Source organism: Heterodontus francisci, chromosome 10, assembly GCF_036365525.1.
Source record: "Heterodontus francisci isolate sHetFra1 chromosome 10, sHetFra1.hap1, whole genome shotgun sequence".
Classification (NCBI taxonomy): Eukaryota; Metazoa; Chordata; class Chondrichthyes; order Heterodontiformes; family Heterodontidae; genus Heterodontus; species Heterodontus francisci.
The window spans coordinates 78,728,827-78,743,013 of NC_090380.1; the positions used below are offsets into that span (position 1 = coordinate 78,728,827).

General features: G+C 44.4%; 1 protein-coding gene across 3 annotated transcripts in view; it reads right to left on the reverse strand.

Annotated features, from left to right (window-relative positions):
- gsk3ba (glycogen synthase kinase 3 beta, genome duplicate a) overlaps positions 1-891 on the reverse strand; it is a 211,654-nt gene extending 210,763 nt beyond the window's left edge. The window contains exon 1 of one of the 3 annotated variants that reach the window (XR_010975847.1): positions 255-891. Coding sequence is in view for 2 of the 3 variants with exons in the window: in XM_068040837.1 (XP_067896938.1) it covers positions 255-342 (88 nt within the window). In the remaining variant the exon portion in view is untranslated. The remainder of the gene's footprint in view (positions 1-254) is intronic. The other 2 variants (XM_068040837.1, XM_068040838.1) reach the window with 2 other exon arrangements.
- Between the last annotated feature and the right edge of the window lie 13,296 nt (positions 892-14,187).

Consider the following 14,187-nt stretch of genomic DNA (forward strand, 5'->3'; position numbering starts at 1 on the left):
GTTTAAATACATTTCCAAGTAGATTAAAGTTTTACGTCTTTTTTCGATTTTAAATGGTTTGTGAACAAGAATCCTTACGGCCATAAGCAGACGATCAGGCGAATCATTTCCAGTCTATATTTTTAAAAATTAACACAATTTTAATTAACGAACACACTATGTATCATGAAATCGATTATTCACTCGATTAATAATGTTTTCGGGATGGAATAAGATTTTTAATAAGGAAAATTATTTGGATAAAATGTACTTACTGCTGACTTTCATGCTCCCAAAAGCAGACGGCTGCTGCACAGGTTTGCAGCTCTCAGCAAAAGACGTTGTCCTGGGTCGACCACTCATGATTACTTTAAAGCGACATCTAATTTTTCAAACATATATATATTTTTTTTAAAAGACTTTATTTTCTTTCCCCTCTTTCTTAATTTTAATCCTGTCCACCGGGTTTCATCGCGCAAATTTCTCCCAGACAAATTAGTTGTTTTTTTTAAATTTTCGCTCAATAATAAGAAATTCCAGAAATAAATCTGAAATGATTTCAGAGCTCCACATTGATCTTGACTGAGCTCAATGCAGGATGGTGCTGGTGGTGATGATGATGGTGGTGGTGGTTCCTGCCATGGCGGCTCCTTCAGTTCAATTCAATCCTGAGGTAATTTTTTTTCTTTTTAATTTCTCGACTTATTTTTTTCAGACTTTAAAAGCCCATTCGCACCTCTTTTAACAAACGATAAAAAATTAATACGATTTCTGAGGGGAAAGCCGTGTTTTTACCCCAATTAAAACGGTTACAACCCCTCCCTAATTCACTCGGCTGTCTTTGTACTATTTTTTTTGCCTATCTCTTTCTCCCTCTTACTGCAGCTGTAACCTCTTGGTCAATCTAACTTGATACCAGGGCCAACTTTAATTGACTTGAGAAAGGAACCATTCAACGAACGCGTCCAAGACGTCAGCGTCGCCTGGGACGGTACGTAACCAATCGGTAGGGGGGTGTTGCTTAAGGTGCTTATCAAGTTAGGTTGACTGACAGCGACGGGGAAACTGGCCGACAGCTCGGACTGCCCTTCCCCCTCTTCGTTTGTCTTCGCCAGCCAATGAAATCACGCTACCAGTCGTACGAACCGGTGACGGAAAGGCACGAGCTCCGCGAAGTGCCAGTGACGTTAACCAATCGGAATCCGAGAAAAGATGTAGCCGAATCAAAGCAAAATACTGAGGATGCTGGAAATCTGAAACAAAAACAAGAAATGCTGGAATCACTCAACAGATCTGGCAGCATCTGTGGAAAGAGAAGCAGAGTTAACGTTTCGGGTCAGTGACCCTTCTTCGGAACTGACAAATATTAGAAAAGTCACAGATTAACTTTCTAAAAGATCTAGTCGCCCTGTCGACGAGCGCTGCCTGTGATTGGAGGACGGTTTTGGAATGTTGTGTTGGGCAACGGACAGCGGTCTCGAGCCTTGGAGGAGCTCGTGGCGCGACTTAATGGACAGGTGTAACCTGCAAACTTACAGGGTAATTTATTTGTATGAACGAGCATTTTATCGATCAAAACTAGAATGGTAAGAAAGGAGAGTGGAAGCAAGTAAACCAAAGACAATCTATTTTAGAAAATACACTAGTATTGTCTTCATATTAACGTGTGAATAAATGTGTAAACCAGCTGCTGAAGATAAAACTGCAATCGTGGATAAACCTGTGATACGCTATGAAACTGTATAACGCACACTTTTTTTGTTTAAAGTCTCATAATGAACGTCATTCAGTGATTGATATGGACCTCGTCTTCTGTTGAAGTTAATGCTAGTGATTACTGAGCTATTCCGCCAGTCATAAATTAAATGCAACTGACTTACTGGACAAGATATACTTGGTCCAAAAGCAGACTACTATTGATTTCCAAGTAACTCATCAGCTGAAGGTCTAATTGTGTTATAACTGCAGAATTGATCTTGCTGCAAACTAGTTACAAAAATACATTCCAATTTGTAACATTTATTATTTCATATTGCGTCTTGCATGAAACAGAGATTTTCGACATCAGTGCCACAGAGTCATAGTCATTTACGGCACAGAAGTAGATCGTCAGTAACATTCCTATCCCCTATCATTAAGTTTTTAACTCGGAAAATGGTGGACACCACGCAATATTTGAAAAAGGATGAGGTTGCCAAAAGTGGAATCGATGAGATTGAGATACAGCACCAGGCAGTTGATGTTACAAAAGTAGCATGTCTTGTCAAATAGATTAGATGTGGCGTTTGAATCTCAGCGCATGGTCAAACAGCGCACCAATCTAAATCAGCAGCTCAATGAAACACATGCGTTCTTGGTAGGGAGCGAAACAGCGTTGGCCTCAGAAGTCTGAAGTTTCTGACAGGAGATAAACAGGGTCGTTTTAAATTTGTTTATATTGAGCTGAAGAAGATAATGGGTTTTCTAGAATTTAGTTTGGACAGTTGTGGCTTTGGGAGTGGTGGTAAAATTATACAGTTGGGTGTCATCATTGCTACACATGGCAGGTGACATGTTTGTGAATTATATGACTTAAGCTTGTAGATGAAGAATAGAAAAGGGCTAATAAGAGATCCTTGGAGTACACTGAAATTTGCATCTCAAGCCTGTTCCCATTGCAGGAGATAGACTGATCAATGAACAAAGAACAGTACAGCACAGGAACAGGCCATTCGGCCCTCCAAGCCTGCGCCGATCTCGATGCCTGCCTAAACTAAAACCTTCTGCACTTCCAGGGACCGTATCCCTCTATTTCCATCCTATTCATGTATTTGTCAAGATGCCTCTTAAACGTCTCTATGGTACCTGCTTCCACCACCGCCGCTGGTAACAAGTTCCAGGCACTCACCACCCTCTGTGTAAAGAACTTGCCTCGCACATCCCCTCTAAACTTGGGCCCTCCTACCTTAAACCTATGTCCCCTAGTAACTGACTCTTCCACCCTGGGAAAAAGCTTCTGACTATCCACTCTGTCCATGCCGCTTATAACTTTGTAAACCTCTATCATGTCGCCCCTCCACCTCCGTAGTTCCAGTGAAAACAATCCGAGTTTATCCAACCTCTCCTCATAGCTAATGCCCTCCAGACCAGGGAACATCCTGGTAGACCTCTTCTGTACTCTCTCCAAAGTCTCCATGCCCTTCTGGTAGTGTGGCGTCCAGAATTGTACGCAATATTCAAAGTGTGGCCTAACTAAGGTTCTGTACAGCTGCAGCATGACTTGCCAATTTTTATACTCTATGCCCCGACCGATGAAGGCAAGCATGCCGTATGCCTTCTTGACTACCTTATCCACCTGCATTGCCACTTTCAGTGACCTGTACGCCCAGATCTCTCTGCCTGTCAATACTCCTAAGGGTTCTGCCATTTACTGTATACTTCCCACCTGCATTAGACCTTCCAAAATGCATTACCTCACACTTGTCCAGATTAAACTCCACCTGCCATTTCTCCGCCCAAGTGTCCAACCGATCTATATCCTGCTGTATCCTCTGACAATCCTCATCACTGTCCGCAACTCCACCAACCTTTGTCTCGTCCGCAAACGTACTAATCAGACCAGCTACACTTTCCTCCAAATCATTTATATATACTACAAACAGCAAAGGTCCCAGCACTGATCCCTGCGGAACACTACTAGTCACATCCCTCCATTCAGAAAAGCACAGCAACCTTCCACTGCTACCCTCTGTCTTCTATGACCGAGCCAGTTCTGTATCCATCTTGCCAGCTCCCCTCTGATCCCATGTGACTTCACCTTTTGTACCAGTGAGCCATGAGAGACCTTGTCGAAGGCTTTACTGAAGTCCATATAGACAACATCCACTGCCCTTCCTTCATCAATCATCTTCATCACTTCCTCAAAAAACTCATACAAATTAGTAAGACACGACCTCCCCTTCACAAAACCATGCTGCCTTTCGCTAATAAGTCCATTTGTTTCCAAATAGGAGTAAATCCTGTCCCGAAGAATCCTCTCTAATAATTTCCCTACCACTGACGTAAGGCTCACTGGCCTATAATTTCCTGGATTATCCTTGCTACCCTTCTTAAACAAAGGAACAACATTGGCTATTCTCCAGTCCTCCGGGTCCTCACCTGTAGCCAATGAGGATGCAAAGATTTCTGTCAAGGCCCCAGCAATTTCTTCCCTTGCCTCCCTCATTATTCTGGGGTAGATCCCTTCAGGCCCTGGGGACATATCTACTTTAATGCTTTGCAAGACACCCAACACCTCCTCCTTTTTGATAATGGGATGACTGAGACTATCTACACTCCCTTCCCTAGGCTCATCATCCACCAAGTCCTTCTCCTTGGTGAATACTGATGCAAAGTACTCATTTAGCACCTCACCCATTTCCTCTGGCTTCACACATAGATTCCCTTCTCTGTCCTTGAGTGGGCCAACCCTTTCCCTGGTTACCCTCTTGCTCTTTATATATGTATAAAAAGCCTTGGGATTTTCCTTAATCCTATTTGTCAATGACGTCTCATAACCCCTTTTAGCCCTCCTGACTCCTTGCTTAAGTTCCTTCCTACTGTCTTTATATTCCTCAAGGGATTCGTCTGTTCCTGGCCTTCCAGCCCTTCCGAATGCTTCCTTTTTCTTTTTGACGAGGCTCTCAATATCCCGCGTTATCCAAGGTTCCCGAAACTTGCCAAACTTATCCTTCTTCCTCACAGGAACATGCTGGTCCTGGATTCTAATCAACTGACGTTTGAAAGACTCCCACATGTCAGATGTTGATTTACCCTCAAACAGCCGCACCCAATCTAAATTCTTCAGTTCCTGCCTAATATTGTTATAATTAGCCTTCCCCCAATTTAGCACCTTCACCCGAGGATTACTCTTATCCTTATCCACAAGTACCTTAAAACCTATGCAATTATGGTCACTGTTCCCAAAATGCTCCCATACTGAACCTTCGACCACCTCGCCGGGCTCATTCCCCAATACCAGGTCCAGTACAGCCCCATCCCTAGTTGGAATATCTACGTATTGTTTCAAGAAAACCTCCTGGATACTCCTTACAAATTCTGCCCCATCCAAGCCCCTAGCACTACGTGAGTCCCAGTCAATATAGGGGATGTTAAAATCACCCACCACTACAACCCTGTTACCTTTACATCTTTCCAAAATCTGTCTACATATCTGCTCCTCTACCTCCCGCTGGCTGTTGGGAGGCCTGTAGAAAACCCCCAACATCATGACTGCACCCTTCCTATTCCTGAGCTCCACCCATATTGCCTCACTGCATGACCCCTCTGAGGTGTCCTCCCGCAGTACAGCTGTGATATTCTCCTTAACCAGTAATGCAACTCCCCCACCCCTTTTACATCCCCCTCTATCCCGCCTGAAGCTTCTAAATCCTGGAACATTTAGCTGCCAATCCTGTCCTTCCCTTAACCAAGTCGCTGTAATAGCAACAACATCATAGTTCCGAGTACTAATCCAAGTTCTAAGTTCATCTGTCTTACCTGTTATACTTCTTGCATTGAAACAAATGCACTTCAGACCACCAGTCCCGCTGTGCTCCAAAACATCTCCCTGCCTGCTCTTCCTCTTAGTCTTATTGGCCTTATTTACTAGTTCCCCCTCATTTATTTCACTTGCTGTCCTACTGCTCTGGTTCCCATCCCCCTGCCACACTAGTTTAAACCCTCCCGAGTGACGCTAGCAAACCTCGCAGCCAAGGTATTTGTGCCCCTCCAGTTTAGATGCAACCCGTCCTTTTTGTACAGGTCCCATCTGTCCCTGAAGAGATCCCAATGGTCCAGATATCTGAAACCCTCCCTTCTACACCAGCTGTTCAGCCACGTGTTTAGCTGCACTCTCTTCCTATTTCTAGCCTCACTGGCACGTGGCACAGGGAGTAATCCCGAGATTACAACCCTAGAGGTCCTGTCTTTTAACTTTCTACCTAACTCCCTAAACTCCCCCTGCAGGACCTCATCACTCTTCCTGCCTATGTCGTTGGTACCGATGTGTACCACAACCTCTGGCTGTTCACCCTCCCCCTTCAGAATGCCCCCTGTCCGTTCAGAGACATCCTTGACCATGGCACCAGGGAGGCAACATACCATCCTGGAGTCTCTTTCACGTCCACAGAAGCGCCTATCTGTGCCCCTGACTATAGAGTCCCCTATAACTATTGCTCTTCTGCGCTTTGTCCCTCCCTGCTGAACAACAGTGCCAGCCATGGTGCCACTGCTCTGGCTGCTGCTGTTTTCCCCTGATAGGCCATCCCCCCCCCAACAGTATCCAAAACGGTATACTTATTAGAGAGGGGGATAGCCACAGGGGATTCCTGCACTGACTGCCTGCCCCTTCTAGCGGTCATCCATCTATCTGCCTGCACCTTGGGTGTCACCACTTCTCTAAAATTCCTGTCTATGACACTTTCTGCCACCTGCATGCTCCTAAGTGCATCCAGTTGCTGCTCCAACCGATCCATGCGGTCTGTGAGGAGCTGCAACTGGGTACACTTCCTACAGATGTAGTCGCCCGGAACGCTGGAAGCGTCACAGACCTCCCACATCTCACAGATCGGGTTGGGATAGATAGGCATGAGACCAGGAAAGAGTGAAACTGCAGAGTATATAATGGAAGAGGAGGGGGAAATGGTTGGCTGTGCCAAAGGCTGGTTCTATAGCAGCTTAATTGCCACCTGAGAGAGAAAAGTTAATCTGTATCTTTAGTTCTTTGGAAAACAAACTAAAAGAGAATATAAGGAAATAAAAGGTTGTGGATAGGGAAAGCTAAAAAGGAGCATCAGGGTTTTTTTTTTAAATCATCAAAACAAATAGGATATTTCACAAATATATCAGTAAAGAGTATTATTAAAAGTGAGGTGGGATCCCTGAGAGGAGAGGATTGTCAATTTTTAGAGGATGCTCAAAAAATGTCAGCAGTATTTAAGAAGTACTTGGCATTAGATTTTACTAAAGAGGTGTTGAAGAGGAAGTGAATGCTGATTGAGTGTGAGATGAAGAATAATGTGTAGGATTATAGGAAATTTTTGATAAATTAGTTACGCTAAAGGAACATTAAGACCCACCTTCAAGTGCAGGATGTGTCTTCTGGCACTACTGGAGAAGGTGAAGTAGCTTACATAGTATTTACAGCACAGAAAAAGGCCAATAGGCCCAACAGATCTATTTATGCCAGTGTATTTTCTTCACACCAGCCTCCTCCCACCCTATCAATATATCCTTCTATTCCTTTCTCCCTAATGTATTTTTCTAGCTTCCCTTTAAATGCATTATTTGTCTCAATCACTCCATGTGGTCGTGAGTTTCACATTCACGCACTGTTGAGTAAAGGAGTTTCTCCTGAATTCGTTACTGGATTTATTTGTGACTGTCTTTTATTTATAGCCCCAAGTTTTGGTCTTCCTCACAAGTGAAAATATCTTCTCTGTGTCTACCCTATTGTACCGCTTCATTCCAAACAGTGGGACAGAGATATCCCCAGTCCAGATTTTGTGAATTCTGGATTTTTTAAGTGTGCAATCTGAGATCAGCTAGATTAATTTTAAAACCAAAATACTGTACAGGGAGGTGCAAAAATTATCGAGTAGTTATAATGGGGAACTTTAATTATTTGAATATTGACTGGGATGGTAATAGTATAAAAGGCAGAGGGGGACAAGGGTTTCTAGAGTGTGTTCAGGAGAATTTTCTACATCAATATGCTTCCAATCCAATGAGGAACTGGTTCTGGGGAATGAATCAAGTGACAGTAAGGGAACAGGGGATAGTGACCATAGCGTCATACAGTTGAGATTATCTATGGAAAAGGTCAACGAGCAATCCAGAATAAAGATAATTAATTGGGGGAGGGCCAACTTCAATGGAGTGACCCAAGTAAATTGGAATCAAAGATTGGAAGGCAAAACTATAACTGAACAATGGACTTCTTTTAAAGAGGCGGTAGCTTGGGTACATTTCAGGTACCACGAGGGGAAAAGATGGGGCAAACAAATCCAGAGCTCCCTGGATGACAAAAGAGATAGAGAGTAAGATGAAGCAAAAAAAGGGTGCATATGGCAGATGTCAGGTGAATAATACAATTGAGAACCAGGCTGAATATAGAAGGTTCAAAGGGGAAATGAAAAACAAGATAAGCAAAGAGTATGAGAAGAGACTCGCTGTCTAACATAGCTGCTAGACTGGGTCTGCGGCAGGAGGTGAGGGAACCAATAAGAGGGAAAAACATACTTGACCTTGTCCTCACCAATCTGTCTGTCGCAGATGCATCTGTCCATGACAGTATTGGTCGAAGTGACCACTGCACAGTCCTTATGGAGATGAAGTCCCGTCTTCACATTGAGGATATTCTCCATCGTGTTGTGTGGCATGACCACCATGCTAAATGGGGTAGACTTCGAGCAGATCTAGCAACTCAAAACTGGGCGCTGTGGGCCATCAGCAGCAGCAGAATTGTACTCAACCACAATCTGTACCCCCGGTATATCCCCCATTCTATCATTACCATCAAGCCGGAGGATCAATTCTGGTTCAATGAAGAGTGCAGGAGGGCATGCCAGGAGCAGCACCCGGCATACCTCAAAATGAGGTGTCAACCTGGTGAACCTATGACCCGGGACTGTTTGCATGCCCAACACCGTTAACAGCAGCACTAGACAGAATTAAGCGATCCCACAACCAAAGGATCAGATCTAAACTCTGCAGTCATAGAGTCGTACAGCAAAGAAACAGGCCCTTCGGCCCACCGCGTCCATGCCGACCATAATGCCTATCTATACTAATCCCACCTGCCTGCATTAATTCCATATCCCTCTATGCCTTGCTCATTCAAGTACCTGTCCAGATGCCTCTTAAATGTTGCTACTGTTCCTGCCTCCACCACCTCCTCTGGCAGCTCATTCCAGATACCCACTATTCTTTGTGAAAAATTTACCCCTTTGATCACCTTTAAACCTCCTCCCTCTCACCTTAAATCTATGCCCTCTAGTTTTAGTCACCCCTACCATGGGAAACAGACTCTGGCTATCTACCCTATCTATGCCTCTCATAATTTTATATACCTCTATCATGTCCCCTCTCAGCCTCCTTCACTCCAGGGAAAACAGACCCAGCCTATCCAATCTCTCTTTATAACTCAAGCCCTCCAAACCAGGCAACATCCTTGTGAATCTTTTCCGCACCCTCTCTAGCTTAATCACATCTTTCCTGTCGTGCGGCAACCAGAACTGCACACAGTACTCCAAATGCGGCCTAACCAACGTTATGTACAACTGTAACATGACGTCCCAAATCTTGTACTCAATGCCTCCCTGCTACATCCAGTCTTGAATGGTGGTGGACAATTAAACAACTAACAGGAGGAGGTGGCTCCACAAATATCACCATCCTCAGTGATGAGGGAGCCCAGCACATCAGTGCAAAAGATAAGGCTGATGTATTTGCAACAATCTTCAGCCAGTAATGCCGAGTGAATGATCCATCTCGGTCTCCTCCTGATGTCTCCAGCAGGACAGATGCCAGTCTTCAGCCAATTCGATTCACTCTACATGATATCTGCCTCGCCAGCACCTTCTCGAGGGCAATTAGGGATGGTCAATAAATGCTGTCCTAGCCAGCGATGCCCACATCCCACAAATGAATAATAAAAAACATAAAAGGGAATTTAAAGTCTTCTACAGGCATATATATACATAGCAAAAAGGTGGTAAAAGGAGAAAAGGGGCAGCGCAGTGGTTAGCACCGCAGCCTCACAGCTCCAGCGACCTGGGTTCAATTCTGGGTACTGCCTGTGTGGTGTTTGCAAGTTCTCCCTGTGACCGCGTGGCTTTCCGCCGGGTGCTCCAGTTTCCTCCCACAGCCAAAGACTTGCAGGTTGATAGGTAAATTGGCCATTATAAATTGCCCCTAGTATAGGTCGGTGGTAGGGGAATTGAGGGAAGTTGGGGATGTGGTAGGAATATGGGATTAATGTAGGATTAGTATAAATGGGTGGTTGATGGTCGGCACAGACTCGGTGGGCCGAAGGGCCTGTTTCAGTGCTGTATCTCTAAATAGATAAAATAAATAAGTGGGGATGGTTAGGGACCTAAAAGGGAATTTACGCATGGAGGCAGAGGGCATGGCTGAGGTACTAAGTGAGTACTATGCCTCTTTCTTTACCAAGGAAGAAGATACTGCCCAAGTCGTAGGCGAGGAGGAGGTAATTGAGACACTGGATGGGCTAAAAATTAATAAAAAGGAGGTATTAAATCGGCTGGCTGTACTTAAAGTTGATAAATCACCAGGAACGAACAAAATGCATCCAAGGATATGTGGGAAGTAAGGGTGGAAATTGCAGAGGCACTGGCCATAATCTTCCAACCCTCCTTAGATACAGGTGTAGTGCCAGAGGACTGAAGGATTGCAAATGTTACACCCTTGTTCAAAAAGTGGTGTAAGGCCAAGACCAGCAACTACAGGCCAGTCAGTTTAACCTCGGTGGTGTGAAAGCTTTTAGAAAAGATAATTTGGGACAAAATAAATTGTCACTTGGACAAATGTGGATTAATTAAGGAAAGCCAGCATGGATTTTTAAAGGGTAAATCATGTTTAACAAACTTACTTGAGTTTTTTGATGAGTTAACAAGAGAGGGTTATTGAGAGTAATGTGGTTGATGTGGTGTACATGAACCTTTGAAAGGCATTTGATAAAGTGCCATATAACAGTCTTGTCAGCCAAGTTAGAGCCCATGGAATAAAAGGGACAGTAGTCGCATGGATATGAAATTAGCTGAGTGACAGGAAACAGAGAGTCATTGTAAACTGTTTTTTTGGACTGGAGGAAGGTATTGGGACCCCTGCTTTTCTTGATCTATATTAATTACCTGGACTTTGGTGTACAGGGCACAATTTCAAAATTTGCTGATGACACAAAACTTGGAAGTATTGTGAACTTTGAGGAGGATAGTGACAGAGCTCAAGAGGACATAGACAGGCTGGCTGAGTGGGTGGACAAGTGACAGGTGAAATTTAATGCAGAAAAGTGTGAGGTGATTCATTTTGGTAGGAAGAACGAGGAGAGACAATATATTAAAGGGTACAATTCTAAAAGGGTTGTATGAGCAGAGGGACCTGGGGGTATATGTGCACAAATTATTGAAGGTTGTAGGGCTGCAGAGAAAGCAGTTAATAATCCATATGGGATCCTGGGCTTTCTCAATAGGGGCATAGAGTACAAAAACAAGGAAGTTGTGATAAACCTGTACAAAACATTGGTTCCGCCTCAGTTGGAGTATTGTGTCCAGTTCTGGGCACCACACTTTCAGGAGGATGTTAAGGCATTCGAGAGGGTGCAGAAAAGATTCACGAGAATGGTTCCAGGGATGAAAAACTTCAGTTGCATGAATAGGTGAGAGAAGCTGGGTTTGTTCTCCTTTGAAAAGAGAAGAGTAAGAGGAGATTTGATAGAGGTGTTCAAAATCATGAGGATCTGGATAGAGTAGATAGGGAGAAACTGTTCCCATTGGCCTTAGGCTCCAGAATCAGAGGACACTGATTTAAGGTGATTGACAGAAGAAGCAACAGCGACATGAGGTGGGGGAGTGGGACTAGGCAAGTGGTTCTTGCAGAGAACTGGCATGGACATGACGGGCCAAATGGCCTCCTTCTGTGCTGTAACCATTCTATGAAACTAGAAAACAGCAAGTCACTTCAGCCGCTCCAACTACACACATTTTACATCTATAAAAACGCTGAACTGTACTCAGAAAACAGCAGTGACTCAATAGCGATTGGAAGCAGGGGACCATGGCTGACTTTCCCGCTCCTTGGCCAAGGGGTCCAGAAGCAGGTTGTGGAGCTGCTATTGATGTACAACCCCCACCTCGCCACTCAGATCGGCTAACTTGACACAGACTGGAAATAGACCTTGAACCAGTTTTGTTTAAGGTTACTGCAATGGGCTGGGAGTCTGTTGTTTCACCTCTATGGACCTACGCTCAAATTCAACTGAAACAGGTCATATGCCAAGATATGAACGAGTGCCAATGGATTGTGTGTGCTCTGTTTATGGCCTGATCTGAGGCCTTTTTTATTTAACCAGTGTGTAAAATGCTCCAGGAACCCTTTGAGAGCCACACCACCCCCTGCCCCACTCCTGGCACCTACCTGGCCACAGCTGTGGCCACAGGCTACCTGTGGAGGGAGTCACCCTCCAAAATATTGGTGTGGCAGCTGTTGGCCATGTTTTATTTAAAATTTAAAAAAATATTGAGAGGTCGCCTCAAGGTGGAGGCGCCCTCTCTCTTCCTTATCTGCAATGGCAGACTGCAGCTCCTTCCCTGCTGGAGCCTCCTATTGGCCTCCAGCTTTGAAAGCCCACCTGCCCACTGGTCACTAATTGGCCAAAGCCAAGAAAAATCGATGTTGGTGACTGCTCCCGATAGGGTGCAGCGTCGGGACCCACATTTGACCCCGATGTCAGAGTTCCAACCCAAAATGGAAAATCCTACCCCAAGTTTCTGGGTGGTTGGAGGTGGGAGGTCAGGCAGGACAGTAATGGAATTGTTGTGTCTGAACACTAGAGGCAGCTTGTCAGGTAAGGCATTGACTCTCCATGCCATGAAATCACAGTCAGAAATCCTGGTAAGTCCTGCATCTAATCCATTTAGTATCCAAAAAAACAGCAATCATATCACCTCTCAACATTCTCTCTTTTCCAGAGAGAACATGCCCTATTTACATAATCGGTCCTCGACCAAATGCCTTCATATCCTCTCATTCTGGTTAATTCCTTCTGTACTGTTTCAATAGCTGCAATATTATTTTATATTGTGGCAACCAGAACAGTACACAGTATTCCAAGTGTGATCGTACCAACGATTTATAGAGTAGCAGGATTACCTCACTATTTTGCCTCAATATTGACCTTTTAATATAACACAAAATCTGCTTTTGCTTTACTCATTACTACCGAGTATTGTTGCCATAGCTTCAATTTATTGTCAATCAGGACCCCAGATCTTTTTCAACAAGAATAACTTCTATTTATATAGCACCTTTAACATGCTAAAACATGCATTATAAAGCAAAATTACCACCGAGCCACATAAAGCAATAATAATGCAGATGGCCAAAAGCTTGGTCAAAGAGAAAAGTTCTAAGGAGCATCTTAAAGGAGGAAAGAAAGGTAGAGAAGCAGAGATGTTTTAGGGAGGGAATTCCAGATCCTAAGGCCTAGGCAACTTTTTTTTTGTGGGATGTGGACATCGCTGGCTAGGCCAGCATTCAGTGCCCATCCCTAATTTCTCTTGAACTGAGTGGCTTGCTAGGCCATTTCAGAGGGCATTTAAGAGTCAACCACATTGCTGTCGGTCTGGAGTCACATGTAGGCCAGACCAGGTAAGGACAGCAGATATCCTTCCCTGAAGGACATTAGTAAAGCAGATGGGTTTTACAACAATTGACAGTGGTTACATGATCACCATTAGAGCTGAAGGTATGGCCGCTAATGATAGAGCAATTAAAATTGTTCAAGAGGCTAGAATTGGAGGAGCGCAGATATCTGAGGTTTGTGGGACTGGAGGAGATTACAGAAATAGGGAGGGGTGAGACCATGGAGGGATTTGAAAACAAGGATAAGAATTTTAAAATCAAGACATTGCTTAACCAGGAGCCAGTGTAGGTCAGCAAGCACAAGGGTGATCAGTGAATAAGGCAGTGCAAGTTAGGACACAGGCAGCAGAGCTTTGGATGACCTCCAGTTTACGAAGGTGAGAATGTAGCAGGCCAGTTAGGTGTGCGTTAGAATAGAGTCCAGAAGTAACAACAGCATGGATGAGGGTTTTATCAGCAGTTGAGTGAGGCAAGGGTGGAGTTGGAGGATGTTACAGAAGTGGAAATAGGCAGTCTTTGCGATGGCGTGGAGATGTGGTCGGAAGCTCGTCTCGGGGTCAAATATGACACCAAGGTTGACAACCCTTTAGTTCAGCCTCACAGTTGCCAGGGAGAGGGATGGAGTTGGTAGCTAGCGAATGGCATTTGTAGCAGGGACCGAAGACAATGGCGTTGCTCTTCCCAATATTTAGCTGGAGGAAATTTCTCCTCCGCCATTACTGGATGTCGGACAAGCAGTCCGATAATTTAGTGACAGTGGAGGAGTCAAGAGCGATGGTGGTAAGGTAGAGCTAGGTGTCGTCAGCA